Source organism: Oryctolagus cuniculus, chromosome 7, assembly GCF_964237555.1.
Source record: "Oryctolagus cuniculus chromosome 7, mOryCun1.1, whole genome shotgun sequence".
NCBI lineage: Eukaryota > Metazoa > Chordata > Mammalia > Lagomorpha > Leporidae > Oryctolagus > Oryctolagus cuniculus.
Window position 1 is genome coordinate 27681377 of NC_091438.1, and position 20303 is coordinate 27701679.

At 39.1% G+C, this 20303-nt stretch overlaps 1 protein-coding gene across 3 annotated transcripts in view; it reads left to right on the forward strand.

Moving 5' to 3' along the window:
* Nucleotides 1-20303, forward strand: part of FIRRM (FIGNL1 interacting regulator of recombination and mitosis) — a 62889-nt gene that overhangs the window by 28506 nt on the left and 14080 nt on the right. For all 3 annotated transcript variants that reach the window (XM_070076861.1, XM_051858392.2, XM_017345703.3), the window contains 7 exons: nucleotides 725-789; nucleotides 4421-4569; nucleotides 5084-5213; nucleotides 6848-7034; nucleotides 7898-7980; nucleotides 8316-8367; nucleotides 15501-15590. In XM_070076861.1, coding sequence (XP_069932962.1) covers nucleotides 725-789; nucleotides 4421-4569; nucleotides 5084-5213; nucleotides 6848-7034; nucleotides 7898-7980; nucleotides 8316-8367; nucleotides 15501-15590 — 756 coding nt within the window. The remainder of the gene's footprint in view (nucleotides 1-724; nucleotides 790-4420; nucleotides 4570-5083; nucleotides 5214-6847; nucleotides 7035-7897; nucleotides 7981-8315; nucleotides 8368-15500; nucleotides 15591-20303) is intronic.

Sequence of the window (20303 nt, forward strand, 5' to 3'; positions counted from 1 at the left end):
ATTTGGGAATCATCAGAACAGCAGTGATAGTTGCAGATGCATGACTAGGAGAAATAAGTTGCCAAAGCAGATTATTTGAAAAGAAGATCAGAGAATGCCTATGTAGTGCAGCCTGTGGAACAAACATTGTTAATATATGTTAGTGATTTTTTTTTTTTTTTTGGAAACTATTGTCCAAGTTGAATTTGTTTTCAGTTTCATCCACTCCTTTCTGAGGAAAGAGAAGGATCTCCAGTGACTACAGATCATAGAATTTTGAGGCTGGCACTTGGCTCCAACAACTTGCCATCCAGTTTGATGTGCTGACTGAATTGGTCCTCTGGGCAGCTGCCTTTGGTGGTCGTTGGCTGCTGCTTATGCTGGGACCTCTGCAGCTTGCAGGATGTATATTCCAGAGATCAAAACACATTGTGGGAAGTACACCAAATGGCACGTGGAATAGTTACCAATGTGATATTTGCTTGGTGTGTAGGAGGCAAAATTTGTCCCTAATTATGCCAGTTAAAACTTTTCCATCAAGGAATTTTTAAATGTTTTAAATTGTGGCTATAGTGGTAGTCGTAACAGTAAAGAGTTTTAGTTAATTAGTGTCATACTCCTTTTTACTCTATGTAAGACTTGTTTTTTAAATGTGGCACATCAAGAATTTTATTTTGCATGCCTTTGTGGGAGCATATGTGTTATAAAGTCACATTGAATACAAGTATGAATTGTTTTATTTCAGGAATTTCTTCCTTTTCTTTCTGATTCTTGCTGTACATTACACCAGCTTTATCTTCAGATCCACAGGTAAGACAGATGCCATATCATTATTAAAATGTGACAGTGTTATTTATATCTTGCAAAGCTTAAGTGTACAAGGGAATTCAAAAGATTGGAATAATTTTTCTTAATGTTTTAGTAAATTTTTATTTCTTTAAATAATTGGGGATGAAAACTTGATAGTTACCTTGTTTTACTTATCTTTGTATTTGTAACTTTATTATTTTTTTAAAAGATTGTTTATTATTTATTTATTTGAAAGGCAGAGTTAGAAGGGAAGAGATAGAGAAATCTTCTGCCCACTGGTTCACTCCGAAGTGGCTGCAGTGGCTGGGACTAGGCCTGGTGAAAACCAGGCGCTTCATCCAGGTCTCCCACGTAGATGCAGGGGCCCAAGCACTTGAGCCATCTTCCATTGCGTTCCCAGGTGCATTAGCAGGGAGCTGGATCAGAAAAGCAGCTGGGACACAAACTGCTGCTCATCTGGATGCATGCATTGCTGGAGATGGCTTAACCCACTGTGCCAGCGCCTGTCCCTGTATGTTTCACTTTATACATGATATATAACCCCTATGGTGATGAATATGAAAAACAAAGGATTGTATATGCATCTATGTATTTGCAAAAGCATACTTCTTAATCATTATTAATTTTACTTCCATGAAGTTTAAGTCAGGTGGTAAAAATTGTGACTTGGAGAAGAATTGAATTACAGAAAGGTTTCATAGTTTAGATAGGGAGGATCTCAGTGACATTTGAAATTGACAGTTACCTTAGAAGAGCCCTAAATTTGACACGAAAATAGTCTGTTAGCTCATTTATCCAGGAGCCCTGTTGTAGTTTCCTAATTCATTTAGCCTCCAAGGCAACTTTTTCACACTTCAATTTTAAACTTCTCAAATCTCCCACAGCTCCTCCCCATTTCTCAGTGTCAATAAATGGCCTCATTTCCTATGTCACTGAAAATTGGAAGCATTTAGAAAAGAGCTTCCCTGCCCCATGTGACTACAGTACCCCCATATGAGCACTGGTTCGAGTCCCCCCCTGCTTGTTTCCAGTCCAGCTCCCTGGAAGCAGCTATTTATGGCCCAAATACTTGAGCCCCTGTGAACCCATGTGGGAGGCCCTGATGGAGTTCCTGGCTCCTGGCTTCAGCTTAGCCCCACCCAGATCATCGTGTTGTCTTTTGGGGAGTGAACTGGCAGGTGGGAAACATTCTCACTCCTTCCCTCTCTCCCTCTCTGCCTTCCAAATAATACAAAAATTAAAATTTGTATAACTTCCTGGGGGAAAAAAAAAGAGCTTCCATATACTCCCTCAAACACATCAACTAATCCACCTGATATTCATCCCCTTACCGCTATAAATGAACTGTATGCCTAAGTATACACATACATACACACAGAATCCAATCACGCAAATCATATGTCTTCTCTTCTGAAATCCTCAAATGGTCTTCATCAACACAATTTCCTGTCTACTTTTTCTTCTTTTCTTTTTTCTCCATAGCACTTAACACCTGCTCTGTTACATATTTCCTTGCTCACTTGTTTAACTGTCCCTTTTTACTTAGTTGTTAACTATCCCTTTCATTATATTAAATACGGGGGTGGGCATTTGCTGTAGATGTTAGGATGCCACTTGGGATGCCTGCATTCCATGTTGGAGTGTTTGGGCTTGAGTCCTGGCTTTGCTTTCAATTCTAGATTCTTGCGAATGCACATCCTTGCAGGGCAGCAGGTGATAGCTCAAGTTGTTGAGTCTCTGCCACCCTCATCCATGTAGGAGATCTGGATTCAATTATTGGCTCCTGGTTTTGGCCTGGCCCAGCCCCAGCTATTGTGGGCATTTGGAGAGTGAGCCACTGAGTGGGAGATCTCCAACTCACTCTCACTCTCTGTCTCTCAAATAAATAATATTTAAAAAAAAAAAAGTAAGAAATAAGTTTGGGAAATAGAGATGAGATTATTTTTAAAAAAGAATGTAAACTCTATAAAGGCAATAACTTTGTTTATTTTGTTTACCACTGTGTCACCCACTCCTGAATCAGTGCACTTAATAAACATTTCTCAGGGTTGGCATCGTGGCACAGCAAGTAGAGCTGCTGCCTGTGAAGCCAACATCCCATATGTGCACTGGTTCATGTCCAGAGTACTCCCCTTCCCATCGAGCTCCCTGCTAATGTGACTGGGAAAGCAGCTGAAGATAGCCCAAGTACTTGGGCCACTGCCACCTATATGAGAGACCCTGATGGAGTTCCAGGCTCCTAGCCTTGGCCTAGCCCAGCCACTTGAGGAGTGAACCAGTAGATGGATGATCTCTGTCTCACCCTCCCTCTCTATAACTCTGCCTTTCAGATAAATAAATATTTTTTTTTAAAAGTTGTCAATTAAAAACATCATTTTATTTAAAAAAAAAACCTGATGGTCGGTAGCTGTAGTTCAAGTCTGTAATTTATTTTTTGTACAAAGGTGACTCAGTTGTTCATGGAATATTTGAATCTTTTTTTTTTTTTTTTTTTTAATTATTTCAAAGTCAGAGTTACAGAGAGTGAGAAAGAGACACAGAGAGAGAGGTCTTCCATCCACTGGTTCACTCCACAGATGGTCTCAATGTCCAAAGTTGGGACAATCTGAAGTCAGGAGCCAGGAGCTTCTGCCGGGTCTCCCACGTGGGTGCAGGGGCCCAAAGACTTCGGCCATCTTCCACTGCTTCTCCAGGCCACAACAGACAGCTGGATTGGAAATGGAGCAGCTGGGTCTCAAACTGGTGCCCATATGGGATGCCAGCACTGCAGACAACAGCTTTACCTTTTAATTCTACCTTCTGTGAACTTTTTGAAGCCCCCTTGTATGGAATATACTTTGCCTATAATTTAATCCTCACAGTAACTCTGAATCAGTGTCACAAATGATGAAACTGAGCCTCAGTAAGGTCAAATTAATAAGCCAGTAATGTAACCAGTAATTGACAGATAGGCGTTTTTTTTTCCATGTATTACAAAATCCTCCATTGTCTGTCCTTCCTATTTAAATGTTATTAACCCTGACAAGACCATTTTCTCACTCATGTGTTGGCAAACTTACTACAATTAAAATAACCGAACAAACTATGGGATACATCTCTTATTTCCTGTAAGTTTTGAATGAAGTTTAGCTTAAACTCCAATTATGAATGATTCCCTGAAAAAGTCTTTTCAACCTTCTTCAGTGTTAGTCTTCGAATTTGTCTTGTAAAGCCCTTGCTTCTGAGAAATCTAGCATTAATTCATAGTAAATTCAGCATTCTACTGATTTTAAAACAACTTTTAATTGAAGTAGTTTAGCCAGCATTGATCAGAAATACATTTTTGTGTATGTTTTTATTTGCTGTTTTAGTATTTTACAATATGTTTATAGATATTGTCAAAATGGTTTTTAAAATGTATCAAAGCAATATTTAAGACTTGTTCAATACTATAAGCTTTTAATTGTATATAATTAAAGCTATATTATTTAGTTCTTAGGCTTTTGTGCAATTCAGATATCAGTTCAGGGTGTTGAATTTGTTTTATAAAATGCAGACTAATTTTTATATAATACTACTAGATCATCGGTTTATCATCCTCCCAAAATAAGAAGATAGCTCTTAATGAGGTTTTTTCTCACTCTCTTTCCAGCAAATTTCCTCCAAGCCTGTACGCAACCAGGATATTGAAAGCACAACAAGAAGAAATAGCAGGTGCTTTCCTGGTGACACTGGATCCACTCATCAGTCAGCTGCTCACATTCCAGCCTTTTGTGCAGGCGGTTTTAGACAGTAAATTAGGTAAACTTCAGAACAGATTTAATGTTAAATCATCTCCCATCAATTATGACATGTTACAGACAGGGCTGTTTCTCCTTATGTCTTTAAGATTTTTATTTAAATTTTTTTCCGCTTTCTTTTATTGAAACATTTATCCTTTAAAAAGAATTATGCCTCTGGTAGGCATTTGCCTTAGAAGTTAAGATGCCCACATCCTACATCATAGTACCTGGGCTCAGTATCCAGTTCTTACCTCCAGCTTCCTGCTAATGCAGACCCTGGGAGGCAGCTGTGATGGGTTTAAGTAATTGGGTTCCTGTTACCCACTTAGGAGACCTGGATTGCTTTCCCAGTGTCAGCCCTGCTCCCAGCTCTATCCATTGAGGCACTTAGGGCATCTTGCTGTCTCTCCATCACTCTCTCTTAACTAAATTATTCCTTTAATGTCTTTGCATATCACAAATCAAATTTCTGTTGAAAACATTTGAGATATGTTTGTACCGATTTGCTGTGACTGTGTTTTCATTACTGTCAGACCTGCCATGTGAACTGCAGTTGCCACAGTGTCTCCTTCTGGTTGTTGTCATGGATAAGCTGCCCTCTCTCCCTGAAGATGTGCAGACTCTGTGGTGCACAGAAAATCAGTCCTCGGAAGCTACAACCAGGTAGCAGATGTGGTGTTTATTTTCAGTCACATTAGCAATAGCGTACCATGCCTGTTTAGAATGATCTGGAAATTAACTTTGTTATATCAGCTATTCTAGTTAGTCCTCGTGTGTGTGTGTGTGAGTGTGTGTGTGTAGTGATGCTTTATAAAAATAGATAAATATGAGTATAAAATATATAAATCTGTAACACTAGACACTAAAATATCTTAATTTTAGTCAATGTTTATTGCCTAGTGGCCAGCATTATAAACTGTGAGTGTAATAGAGTAGGTGTGTAAGGAGTCAGATTAAAAAATGAGTTCTGAGAAATGGGTGTCTAGATACTGTGAGGTGTCTTGTGGGAATCTTGTAATCATCCTCTTTGCTAACAACGAGTCTAGTTCCTTACTCCCTGGGTTCTTGCTATTCTCTAAGTTTTCACCCTTCCTTTAGGCCCTCAGGTTAGTCTCCCTAAACGTGGCTCAGAAACTGAAGCATATGCCAGAACGCCGCAGCTTTGCACTGAAATCTACCCTTTGCTCCTGCCTTTGCTCCTCACCCTTTCATTCATTTTCAGCACATGTATCTTGCTTCTGTCTTTTTACTCTTGCTTTGTCTTTACTTATTTATATACTTATTTATATCTTTACTTATTTATATATTATGTTTTTATTTATTTACTTGAGAGCAGAGAGAGAAAGCAACGTGTGCCTCCATCTGATGGTTTACTCCCTAATGCCTACAATGTCTGGGGCAGGGCCAGGAGATCAGTCCAGGGTTCCTGCAAGGGTGGCCATCACCTGGAATTGAGAGAGGAGGCAAGACTTGAACTTAGGCATTCTGATAGGGGGTGTGGGTATCTGAGCTTCATTGGAACCTCTATGCTAAATTCCCTCTCTCTTGCTTGTTTTGAATTTTTTTTTTTTTGCTTGTTTTGAATTTGTTGTTTAAATCTTATCTGAAAGTTTCTATGACATTTCAATCCTCAAATATCCCATCCTTCTCTGAACTAAAATAGTTATTTTATGTTTTACATATGACACCTAATTTAGCTATTTAAGTTTTAAGTTTATTGAAGAACTTTTTTTTTTTTTTTTGTGACAGGCAGAGTGGACAGTGAGAGAGAGAGAGACAGAGAGAAAGGTTGTCCTTTGCCATTGGTTCACCCTCCAATGGCCGCCACGGCCAGCGCACAGCGCTGATCTGATGGCAGGAGCCAGGTACCTATCCTGGTCTCCCATGGGGTGCAGGGCCCAAGTACTTGGGCCATCCTCCACTGCACTCCCTGGCCACAGCAGAGAGCTGGCCTGGAAGAGGGGCAACTGGGACAGAATCCAGTGCCCCGACCGGGACTAGAACCCGGTGTGCCGGCGCCGCAAGGCAGAGGATTAGCCTAGTGAGCCATGGTGCCGGCCTATTGAAGAACTTTTATAATTCAGTAAAGAAAATCTATGAAAATTATTTTTTACAGAATTTCTTTGACAGTGACTCTCTCATTTTATGTATACATATTTGCGCATTGGAAACTTGTGATTATGCCTCTTGAGACATTTTGCTTTCCTAAAATAACCCTCCTATGACATTATCGTTGTTGTATCTGTTAAGTGTTAAGGGTTACTAATACTGGCTTCCGTGTCTCAATTTCCCCACAGGATACCTCTACTCAAAGCCATGTTCTACAGTTTTGAGCAGTGTTCTGGCGAACTTTCTCTGCCTGTCCATTTAAGGGGAGTACCAACTAAAGGGCAAGCTGAGGTGGCTGTCACTTTGTATCAGCATGTTTGTGTTCATCTGTGTACCTTTATTGCTACCTTTCATCCCTCCCTGTTTCCTGAACTGGTAAGCTTATTATTACTTGCTAAGCTAGGCTGAGGTTACACTTTTACTTTTTTTTTTTCCTGTTGAAATAGTGATTTGTGTGCATAAGAAAGTGGGCATAGTTAATGTACATTTCTTTTGAATTCCATTCTTTCAGCTTGCACATTTTACCCTTTAATTCAGTTGTCTCCTAGGAAATGGTAATCCTCAATTCCTGCAGTATTTAGAACTCATGTTTACTCAAAATATTTGAGAAAGCATTTTGCATGGGAAGATATGGAAGACATGAAAGGCAAAATATACAGAATTCTTACCTAGTTGGGATTCACAAAGAAAAGAAGTAAATACTATATAATGCCAGATCTCCTGTAGGTCTTAACCTTAATGTGGGTCATTCCCTCCTGCACCCCAGTGACATTGGATTAGAGAAAAAGAGATTTGAGACAATGTGAAGAAAAAGTCCCTAGAAGTTACATAAGAATTAGCATCATTCAAGACACTATACAATAGATATTACCTAGCACATAATAAGTATTCTGTGTGAATGGTTAAAGGCTAAGAGAAAAGTACAACCATATATGTTTTTATGTTGCTTCAAAGATTTGAAACTGTGTAGAGTCTGTGGATCCTAGTGATTGAATACTACGCTTAAAATGACATTTGATTCCTCATAGCCCAGCACATTACTTAATATAGAGGAGCCACTCAGTAAATGTAGAGGGAATGGCAGTATAAGTTCTTTCAGATGGTACAAAGTAGAGCTTTCTCACTGAAGATCAGTTATTTTAACTTTGCTGGTGCTTATTTTATTTTGACAAATGTGATATTATAATGTGTCATGAAATTTAGCATATAAATAAATGAACTTTTCTGTTTTTCATTAGGATGCTGCTCTGTTGAATGCTGTGCTTAGTGCTAATATGATCACCTCTTTGTTAGCTATGGATGCCTGGTGCTTCCTTGCTCGGTACAAAATACTTAATTTTTTCAGTGATTGGGTTGGTTTCCAGTAGTCACTGACAGTAAATGGCTTTGTAATTATAAACATATACAAACATTTATTGATAATTCTTTAGTATGCCCCAAAATTGTTCAGTTTCCTATATAGCACTAAATTATGAAATAGGTTCTCTCTTTCCTTTCTTTGGTTCAAGCCAATAAATATTACTTGTGTTGTTTTTGTATTTTTTTAACAGTACTTGGCCATGGGGTAATGGTAGATCATATGTTTTCATCAGAATATTTTATGTTTTATAGAGGTTCTACTGTTCTGAGTAAACTTAATTGCCTTCTCTATTATAGGTACGGGACTGCTGAACTCTGCGCACATCATGTCACCATATTGGCTCATCTGGTAAGTGGAATTATAGGACCTATAATACTTGCATTCTATGCAGTTACTTTGGGGGTATGATAATCTTAAATAATGTGAATATCAAATGAGGAAACAGTGTGGTAGTTAGATTATTTTGATAGTTCTTTGCTCTATATTGATGCAGATACTGTTAAGAAATAGTACTAAGACTACCAGTGTAAAACTGGAGAGACTCTCATATTTTCAGAATTTTAGAGTGCCACAAACTGTTCCAAGGGAGCTAGGTTAAGTGAGAATAAATTTAAAATTGAATGCAGCATGTAAAATTTAGAGTTAGATGTAATATTGATGGCTAAGAATTCATTTCTTTTTCTTGTTTTAATATGACTTAAGCCAGCTGACTCTTTGCTTGGTTGTATTTCTTTCAGTCAGGATGATTTGAGAGGGACTAAGTTTGATAGTGAGCAATGCCTTTGGGAAAAGAAGTAACATTTATGAATCAGTATAAGGTGACACATAGTAGTTGTACATATTTATGAGGTACAGTGTGGTATTTCAACATCTGTAAATGGTGTATGGTGATGAGGCGAGAATAATTGGCATATCTTTCACCTCAGACATTCATCATTTCTTTGTGTTGGGAGCTTTTTTGACTTTTAAATTGTGAGATGTTTGATGAGGTCTATATACAATAGTTAATGACCTGTCTATTTTTTTTTTAACTTTTATTTAATGAATATAAATTTCCAAAGTACAGCTTATGGATTACAATGGCTTCCCCCCCATACCGTCCCTCCCACCCACAACCCTCCCCTTTCCCACTCCCTCTCCCCTTCCATTCACATCAAGATTCATTTTCGATTATCTTAATATACAGAAGATCAGCTTAGTATACATTAAGCAAGGATTTCAACAGTTTGCTCCCACACAGAAACATAAAGTGAAAAATAATAGATGATTTTTTTAAATGATGATGAAATCAGATCAGACCTATTGTCATGTTTAATCCCAGTGAGAGTCAAGTTGGGAATTGATAATTTCTTTCTTTTTTTTTTTTTTTTTTTACAGAAGATCAGTTTAGTATGCATTAAGTAAAGATTTCAACAGTTTGCACCCCCATAGAAACACAAAGTGAAATATGTTGTTTGAGTACTCGTTATAGCATTAAATCTCAATGTGCAGCACATTAAGGACAGTGATCCTACATGAGGAGTAAGTGCACAGTGACTCCTGTTGTTGACTTTACAAATTGACACTCCTGTCTATGGCATCAGTAATCTCCCTATGCTCCAGTCATGAGTTTCCAAGGCTATGGAAGCTCTCTGAGTTCTCTGACTCTTATCTTGTTTAGACAAGGTCATAGTCAAAGTGGAGGTTCTCTCCTCCCTTCAGAGAAAGGTACCTCCTTCTTTGAAGACCTGTTCTTTCCACTGGGATCTCACTCACAGAGATCTTTTTGCCAGAGTGTCTTGGCTTTCCATGCCTGAAATACTCTCATGGGCTTTTCAGCCAGATCCGAATGCCTTTAGGGCTGTTTCTGAGGCCAGAGTGCTATTTAGGACATCTGCCATTCTATGAGTCTGCTGAGTATCTCGCTTCCCATGTTGGATCACTCTCCCCTTTATTTATTCTATCGGTTAGTGTTAGCAGGTACTAGACTTGTTTATGTGCTCCCTTTGACCCTTAGTCCTTTCATTATGATCAATTGTGAACTGAAATTGATCACTTGGAGTAGTGAGATGGCATTGGTACATGCCACCTTGATGGGATTGAATTGGAATCCCCTGGTATGTTTCTAACTCTACCATTTGGGGCAAGTCAGCTTGAGCATGTCCCAAATTATACATCTCTTCCCTCTCTTATTCCCACTCTTATGTTTAACAGGGATCACATTTCAGTTAATTTTCAACACTTAAGAATAACTGTGTGATAATTACAGAATTAAACCAGTCATATTAACTAGAACAGACAAAAAAAAAAATACTAAGAGGGATAATGTATTAAGTTGTTCATTAACAGTCAGGGCTATGCTGATCAAGTCACCGTTTCCCATAGTGTCCATTTCACTTCAGGAGGTTTCCTTTTTGGTGTTCAGTCAGTTGTCATCGATCAGGGAGAACATATGGTATTTGTCCCTTTGGGACTGGCTTACTTCACTCAGCATGATGTGTTCCAGATTCCTCCATTTTGTTGCAAATGACTGGATTTCGTTGTTTCTTACTGCGGTATAGTATTCTAAAGAGTACATATCCCATAATTTCTTTATCCAGTCTACCGTTGATGGGCATTTAGGTTGGTTCCAGGTCTTGCCTATTGTGAATTGTGCTGCGATAAACATTAGGGTGCAGACCGCTTTTTTGTTTGCCAATTTAAACTCCTTTGGGTAAATTCCAAGGAGTGGGATGGCTGGGTCGAACGGTAGGGTTATATTCAGGTTTCTGAGGAATCTCCAGACTGACTTCCATAGTGGCTTGACCAGTTTGCATTCCCACCAACAGTGGGTTAGTGTCCCTTTTTCCCCACATCCTCGCCAGCATCTGTTGTTGGTAGATTTCTGTATGTGAGCCATTCTCACCGGGGTGAGGTGAAACCTCATTGTGGTTTTGATTTGCATTTCCCTGATTGCTAGTGACCTTGAACATTTTTTCATGTGCCTGTTGGCCATTTGGATTTCCTCTTTTGAAAAATGTCTATTGAGGTCCTTGGCCCATCTCTTAAGTGGGTTGTTGGTTTTGTTTTTGTGGAGTTTCTTGATCTCTTTGTAGATTCTGGTTATTAACCCTTTATCTGTTGCATAGTTTGCAAATATTTTTTCCCATTCTGTCGGTTGTCTCTTCACTCTCCTGACTGTTTCTTTTGCAGTACAGAAACTTCTCAATTTGATGCAATCCCAATAGTTGATTTTGGCTTTGACTGCCTGTGCCTCCCGGGTCTTTTCCAGAAATTCTTTGCCTGTGCCAATATCATGAAGGGTTTCTCCAATGTTCTCTAATAACTTGATGGTGTCAGGACGTAGATTTAGGTCTTTAATCCACGTTGAGTAGATTTTTGTGTAAGGTGTAAGGTAGGGGTCTTGCTTCATGCTTCTGCACGTGGAAATCCAATTTTCCCAGCACCATTTATTGAATAGACTGTCCTTGCTCCAGGAATTGGTTTTAGATCCTTGATCAAATATAAGTTGGCTGTAGATGTTTGGGTTGATTTCTGGTGTTTCAATTCTGTTCCATTGGTCTATCCATCTGTTTCTGTACCAGTACCATGCTCTTTTGATTAAAACTGCCCTGTAGTATGTCCTGAAATCTGGTATTGTGATACCTCCGGCTTTGTTTTTGTTGTACAAGATTGCTTTAGCTATTCGAGGTCTCTTGTGCCTCCATATGAATTTCAGCATCATTTTTTCTAGACCTGAGAAGAATGTCTTTGGTATCTTGATTGGGATTGCATTGAATCTATAAATTGCTTTTGGGAGAATGGACATTTTGATGATGTTGATTCTTCCAATCCATGAGCATGGAAGATTTTTCCATTTTTTGGTATCCTCTTCTATTTCTTTCTTTAAGATTTTGTAATTCTCATCGTAGAGATCTTTAACGTCCTTGGTTAAGTTTATTCCCAGGTATTTGATTGTTTTTGTAGCTATTGTGAATGGGATTGATCTTAGCAGTTCTTTCTCAGTCATGGCATTGCTTGTGTATACAAAGGCTGTTGATTTTTGTGCATTGATTTTATATCCTGCCACTTTGCCAAACTCCTCTATGAGTTCCAATAGTCTCTTAGTAGAGTTCTTTGGATCCTCTAAGTAAAGAATCATATCGTCTGCAAAGAGGGATAGTTTGACTTCTTCCTTCTCAATTTGTATTCCTTTGATTTCTTTTTCTTGTCTGATGGCTCTGGCTAAAACTTCCAGAACTATGTTAAATAGTAGTGGTGAGAGTGGGCATCCCTGCCTGGTGCCAGATTTCAGTGGAAATGCTTCCAACTTTTCCCCATTCAATAGGATGTTGGCTGTGGGTTTTTCATAGATTGCTTTGATTGTATTGAGGAATGTTCCTTCTATACCCAATTTGCTTAGAGTTTTCATCATGAAAGGGTGTTGAATTTTATCAAATGCTTTCTCTGCATCAATTGAGATAATCATATGGTTTTTCTTTTGCAGTCTGTTAATGTGGTGTATCACATTGATTGATTTGGGAATGTTGAACCATCCCTGCATACCAGGGATGAATCCCACTTGGTCTGGGTGGATGATTTTCCTGATGTGTTGTTGTACTCTATTGGCCAGAATTTTATTGAGGATTTTTGTGTCTATGTTCATCAGGGATATTGGTCTGTAGTTTTCTTTCAGTGCTGCATCTTTCTCTGGCTTAGGGATTAAGGTGATGCTGGCTTCATAGAAAGAATTTGGGAGGATTCCCTCTTTTTGATTGCTCTGAATAGTTTGAGAAGAAATGGGATTAGTTCTTCTTTAAATGTCTGGTAGAATTCAGCAATGAATCCATCTGGTCCTGGGCTTTTCTTTGTTGGGAGGGCCTTTATTACTGTTTCAATTTCTGTTTCAGTTATGGGTCTGTTTAGGTTTTCTATGTCTTCATGGTTCAATTTTGGTAGATTGCATGTGTCCAGGAATCTATCCATTTCTGATAGATTTTCCTGTTTGCTGGCATATAGGTCCTTGTAGTAATTTCTGATGATTCTTTTTATTTCTGTGGTGTCTGTTGTTATGTTTCCTTTTTCATCTCTGATTTTATTGATTTGGGTCTTTTCTCTTCTTTTTTTAGTTAGTTGGGCCAATGGGGTGTCAATTTTGTTTATTTTTTCAAAAAACCAGCTTCTCGCTTGGCTGATTTTTTGTAGTGTTTTTTTGGATTCAATCCTGTTAATTTCTTCTCTGGTTTTAATTATTTCTCTTCTCCTACTAGATTTGGGTTTGGTTTGCTGCAGTTTTTCTACGTCCTTGAGATGCGCTGAAAGCTCATCTATTTGGTGCCTTTCCAATTTCTTGATATAGGCCCCTATTGCTATAAACTTGCCTCTCAATACTGCTTTTGCCGTATCCCATAAGTTTTGATATGTTGTGTTGTTATCCTCATTTACTTCCAGAAAGTTTCTGATTTCTCTTTTGATTTCTTGAATGACCCAGTGTTCATTCAGGAGCATGTTGTTCAGTCTCCATGTGTTTGCATACTTTCTGGAGTTTCCTGAGTTGCTAATTTCCAGCTTCATTCTGCTGTGGTCTGAGAAGCTGCATGGTATGATTCTAATTCTTTTAAATTTGCTGAGACTTGCTTTATGGCCTAGTATGTGATCAATCCTAGAGAAGGTTCCATGCACTGCTGAGAAGAATGTGAAGTCTGTAGATGTAGGGTTGAAAGTTCTGTAGATATCTGTTAGATCCATTTGGGCAATAGTGTCAATTAAATCTGCTGTTTCCTTGTTGATCTTCTGTCTGGATGATCTGTCTATTTCTGAGAGTGGAGTATTGAAGTCCCCCAGTACTATTGTATTGGAATCTAAATCTCCCTTTAAGTCCCTTAACATATCTTTTAAATAGACCGGTGCCCTGTAATTAGGTGCGTATACATTTATAATAGTTACATCTTCCTGTTGAATTGAACCCTTAATCATTATATAGTGTCCCTCTTTCTCTCTCTTAACAGTTTTTGTATTAAAGTTTATTTTGTCTGATATTAATATGGCTACACCTGCTTTTTTTTGGTTTCTGTTGGCATGGAATATCTTTTTCCAACCTTTCACTTTCAGAATGACCTGTCTATTACCTTTTGCCCTTGGCTTTGGTAAGGATCTTATGTGGGTTCATGCATTATTTGTTTCCTGGTAGAGTAACTTTTTCATTTATTGGTTTACTTCTTTTTTGCTTTGTTTTTTTTGTTTTTGTTTTTGTTTTTAACAGGCAGAGTTAGACAACGAGAGAGAGACAGAGAGAAAGGTCTTCCTTTCCGTTGGTTCACCCCCAAAATGGCTGCTACCATCGGCATGCCGCGCCGATCCGAAGCCAGGAGCCAGGTGCTTCCTCCTGGTCTCCTATGCGGGTGCAGGGGCTCAAGCACTTGGGCCATCCTCCACTGCACTCCCGGGCCACAGCAGAGAGCTGGACTGGAAGAGGAGCAACCGGGACGGAACTGGAGCCCCAACCGGGACTAGAACCCGGGGTGCTGGCGCTGCAGGTGGAGATTAGCCTAGTGAGCACGGCGCCAGCCTGGTTTACTTTTCAAAGGATTCTGTGAACTAAGTCAGTGAGGTGAATAATACCCAAACAGCTGGCATCGGGGTCTCTGTGTCTGGTGATCTGGATCATCACTTCTCACTTGTTTTGCTAAATCCTGCACACATCTTGGACAAAACTGATGAAAAAGAATGATTTTTGTTTGTTTTAAGTCTCAAGTTTTTAAGTAAAAACTCTCCTAGCACATTTTGATAGGAATGGACACCAGGGTTATACTACAACATGATAGGATTTGATAAAACTAAATCTATGAAGTCTGTTAATGAAGCTTTTGTCTTGTAGAGTTATATCCACCTCTGCATTATTATGCTTTATCTGAAAGTTCTGTAAGTTATCAGAGTAGGCAGGTTAACATACCAAGTTATCAAAATCATAATTAGAAAAAGAAATTAGGGCTGTTTTTACATACCAGGTCAAAATTTTCTCATGAAAGTAATAATTAAAGAAAATAAATTAAATAAAGCCCAAAGATAAAAATTAAAATTATGGAGCTGGCTCCGTGGCATAGAGGATAAAGCCGTTGCCTGCTTCACCAGCATCCCATATGGGCATTGATTCAAGTCCTGGCTCCTCCACTTCCAATCCAGCTCCCTACTCATGTACCTGGAAAAAGCAGCAGAAGATGGCCCAAGTGCTTGGGGCCCTGCACCCTCATGGGGGACCCAGAAGAAGCTCCTGGCTTCGGTCTGGCCCAGCTCCCAGCTCCAGCCTTTGTGGCTATTTTGGGGGTGAACCAATGGATGGAAAGACTCTCTCTGTAACTTTGCCTTTCAAATAAAATAAGTAAATCTTTTTAAATAAAAAAAAATTAAATTTACCTGTAATCTTATCTCCCGGAAAGAACTACTGTTAATATTTTGGCATATTTTCATCTTATAAAATCTCCAAATTTAAATCTGTCGATCTCTCCCTTGCTATCTTTTCCTAGATAAAATCTTGCCCGGGAGAATGTTACCAGCTCATCAATCTATCAGTACTGTTGAGGCGTCTCTTTTTCTTCATGGCCCCATCACATCAGGTAAGATCATTTTTGTCACTTCTTCAGGTAGCTGCTGAGGGCTAGATTCAGATGCCTTTGAAGGCCCTTTTTCCTCTCATTATAACTTACGTTCTTATAGCTTTTTTTTTTCTTTATTGCAGTGTCCATGTACCTGTTTTATTTATTATTATTACTTTTTGTATTATGGCTGAATACTCACCCCAAACCACTGTAGCATGTATTTTACCAATTAAGTAAATATGAGCATAAATTTTTTAAGGGTTTATTTACTTGAAAGGCAGAATTATGAGGGTGGGAAAGGTATCAATCTTCATCCACTGGTTCACTCCCCAAGTGGATGCAGCGTCCAAGGCTGGGCCAGGCTGAAGCCAGGCAACCTAGAACTCTCTCTGGGTCTTCGACATGGCTGGCAGGGGCCAGGTACTTGGGCCATCATCTGCTGCTGCTTTCCCAGACACATTAGCAGGGAGCTGGATAGAAAGTGGAGCATTCAGGCCCTCATATGGGATGCCAGCACCGCAGGCAGAGGCCAAACCTACACTCCACAATGCTGGCCCCTGAGTGTAAATTCTTAATTTACACTTTGTTCATTGTCTTTAGCTGGGTGTAGATTTTGATATCTTTAAGTTATAGATAATTCTACTGTACTAGAATATTCTAATTCCATTGTCCTGCAATGTAACTTTCCCTTGTTTTTGTTCATTTGAGACATGTGAAATCTGTTTTTCCTTCCCCCGTTAACTTGTTTCAGAGTTAGAATATTATGTATGCTCTGAGTAATGTCAGTTAGTTTTTCATAGTTTAGCTTTTAGGAGAAGAATTACAAATAGCAGCCTTAGTTGTTTGCTACTTTGGGGAAAACAAGCTATCCATGATAGAGGAGATTCTCTACTTATTTGAACCTATCAGCCTAGTATAGTCCCTTGAACTGGTCGTCTCACATTCTTACAGGAGTTTTTAATAAAATGTGGACTCCTGAACACCAGCCTATGAGTGTGGTGGGTGTGAAGTAGGCTCAGTAATTTTTCTGAGGCCTTCATCACTAGGTCAGTGAAGGAGATGGTACTCTGGTGCTGCGGCCGCAGTTCAAATCCTGGCTCACTGTGTCCTTGGAGAAGGTCATCATTTCTGTACCTCAGTTTCCCTGTCTACAAGGTGTAACTATTTTGAACAATTTTGTAAAGTCTTGGGGATAATATATGTAAAACACTTAGCTTCGTGCTGGGCTTCTAAAGGGTACTCAATAAATGCTAGGAGTTATTTCTGACGAAGATATTTGCCCTGAGTCCAGGGCATGAGGAGTTTCAGGCTTGAGGAGAGCTCCAGCCACCTCTGTCTAGGGCAGAAAGCACAGCAGCTCCTGCACACATGCAGGTTGCTTGTCTTCCTTCCCAAACATCAAGCTTTATCTATGCCAGTTCTCTCAGAGGAAGTAGGACTGGGAGAGAGTCACTAGCAATGTGATTTTTAAAGCATTCCATTTATTTTCAACCTCAGTTTCCTTATTCACAAAATAGGGTTAAAATTAACATCCAAAATTGTTGTGAAATTTAAAGGTTTAGAATAGTATAGCTTGAGAAAGAATTAACTCTTAGTGAGGTCGATGTAAATTTTATTTATGACCTTAAATTTAAGATCAAAGGACAACCTGATTTTGAATCTCTGTTCTTCCTGAGAGTCCTTAGGATCCCAGACTGAAGCCAGGAGCCAGGAACTTAACCAGGTCTCCCATGTGGGTGGCAGTGACCCAAACACTTGGGCCATTACCTGCTGCTTCCTAGGGTGTACGTTAGCAGAAAAGCTGGAATACAGCTGGGGCTCAAACCCAGGTATTCCTGTATGGGATGCAGACCTCACAAGCGGCCTCCCAACTATTGTGCCAAGTGCCTACCTCCAGTTTGAGTCCCAGCTGCTCCACTTCCAATCCAGCTCTTTGCTATGGCCTGGGAAAGCAGTAGAAGATGGCCCAAGTGCTTGGGCCCCTGCACCCATGTGGAAGACCCAGAAAAATCTGGCTCCTGGCACAGCTCCAGCTGTTGTGGCCATCTGGGGAGTGAACCAGTGGATGTAAGACTTCTCTCTCTCTCTCCCTCCCTCCTTCCCTTTCTGTAAATCTGCCTTCAAACAAAATAAATCTTTAAAAAAAATAAAATAGGAAACTCTTGTACTGTATGGTAGCATCTCAAGGAATATATAATCTAGTAGATACTGTAAACACATCTGAGGTATGTGCTAACAGATGAGTGAAAATGGGAGGGAGGTGATAGAGGAAAGGCAAGAAAGCACAGGCTGGGGAGAAAGGAGAAGCGAGGGATAATTAATCCATTTGCATGTAAGATGATACTTTTTTTTTTTTTAAAGATTGATTGATTGATTGGAGAGGCAGAGTCATAGAGATCTTCCATTCACTGGTTCATTCCCCAAATGGCTACGATGACCATTGCTGGGCCAGGCTGAAGCCAGGACCCAGGAGCTTCTTCTTGGTCTCCCATGTGGGTACAGGGGACCAAGTATTTGGGCCATTCCTCCACTGCTTTCCCCGGGCACATTAGCAGGGAGCTAGATCGAAAGTGGAGCAGCTTGGACTTGAACCGGCGCCCATATGGGATGCTAGTGCTGCAGGCTGTGCCTTAACCCACTGTGCCACAGGACTGTCCCTCAAGATGATGCCTTTTTAAATAGTGAAATGAAAAATCAGTTTTATTTCAGTGATGCAGCGTTTTTAACATAAATGATAATTACCCCATATAGTGATGTTTTACTTAAAAAATAAAGTTGTTTTTGATAATTTGGGGTGATATGCCAGTACATATGTACATTAAAATATGTTTACTGTTTTGATATGTGGCGTAATTACTGAATATTGCATTATTTCTTTAGTGTGTAACTATAGACAATATTAGTGCTTTATGAAGAAAAGCAGTAGTACCAGGGAGTTATCAAATTGAGGAAAAATAGTATGCCTTCAGTACACTGATAGATGTGCTACCATTTTTATGTAAAGTAAAACCTGTATTTATTTGCATGTTAAGCCTACAGGTGTATTTTATCTCTTCTCAATTTTAAGGAAAGAAAAATTCTCTGTATATTAATCCTCTTATACTTCATTCCTACCAGTTGTCACCCTACCAGTTTTAAATGTTTAAAATTGTGTCCAAACGAGAGTTTTCAACATCAGGATAGGATTTTGAACTCTTTCTAGGTAATAGATTTTTCCAAAACCTACCCTTTTGTGTTGTCCAAGGCATTATTATTTAATTTGTTCATGAAAGGAAACAAGTCCATTCATTCATTGGACTTTACAGAATGGTGATGTTGGAATGTTCACCAGTGAGCATAATTCTTTTGTTTTCCTGATGCAGTTTGGTTTAATGAATCAAACTGCTTATAATATGCACTCAGGCCATCAAGAAATCAAATTTTCTGTCTGTAGACTGTCACAGTATATAGTCACATGGTTTATTGCTTGTTTTGACAGCTCAGTATTTTCTGCAGAAGAAATAAAATTCGAATACAGTAATGAATTGTTTAATGGCAGGGTTATATTTTGAGAAGTGTGTTAGGTGGTTTCATCCATGTGCGGACATTGTAATATGCTTATATATAGTAAGACAGCTGTGTCACCAGGTAGTATCTTGTGGGACTTCCATTATAGATGCAGTGAATCATTGACCCAAAGATTGTTATGGGCACATGATTGTAGAACGTATGACATAGGAGTTTCTCTGTCAAATTTAATGTAGTGTTTTTAGTTTTTGATGTAGGAAAAGTTTTAATTTATCAAGTATATCTTGAATACTGTAAATTATTTCACTTCTTTAAAAAATACAGTCATATGCTTTATACTGTTAGTTTTCAACCAAAAACAATTTAACATTTTAAATGTTTTTTAAAACTTCTATTTCTCATCTTTAGTCATCTGTGGATACCTGCATTTTAACAAAACCACTACTGCTCTGTTAACCCACTAAGCACTTTGAATTGTTATCTCGGTGGTAGAATGGCTTTGCAAACTTTACTGATTGGTGGTTTACCTTTATAAAACTTAGTATGCTAGAGCTGGCACTGTGGTATAGCGGGTAAAGCCACTGCCTGCAGTGCCGGCATCCTATATGAGCGCCAGTTCGAGACCAGCTGCCCTACTTCCGATCCAGCTCTCTGCTGTGGCCTAGGGAAGCAGTGGAAGATGGCCCAAGTGCTTGGGCCCCTGCACCCACTTGGGAGACTTGGAAGAAGCTCCTGGCTCCTACCTTCGGATTGGCACACCTCCGGCTGTTGTGGCCAATTGCAGAGTACGCCAGTGGATAGAAGGCCTCTCTCTCTCTGCCTCTGCCTCTCCCTCTCTGTAACTCTGCCTTTCAAATAAATAAATAAATATTTTTAAAAAAACTTAGCATGCTGTTTAATGTAGAGCAAAACAAGAGCCCATTTGAAAACTTAACCTATGATCTTTGCTTCTTTTAAGTTTTCTGCTATTGTCAACTGAGCTAATAGTAAGCTAAAACAATCTCGTTGGCATATTTGGGTTATTACTTTGGACTTAGTACTTAGGAAAATAATGAGTAAATTTAGTGGTGGGAATTGATACAGTCTGATGTGACTAATGATGAAATACATTATTTAACATTGCTTAGTCCAGTTATATCACGCTCCACTTAAACTGTGCTTTTCATTTTGGAAACAAATCCAACAAAAATGATAATGCATGTTCATTTAAATTACGTTGGTCTG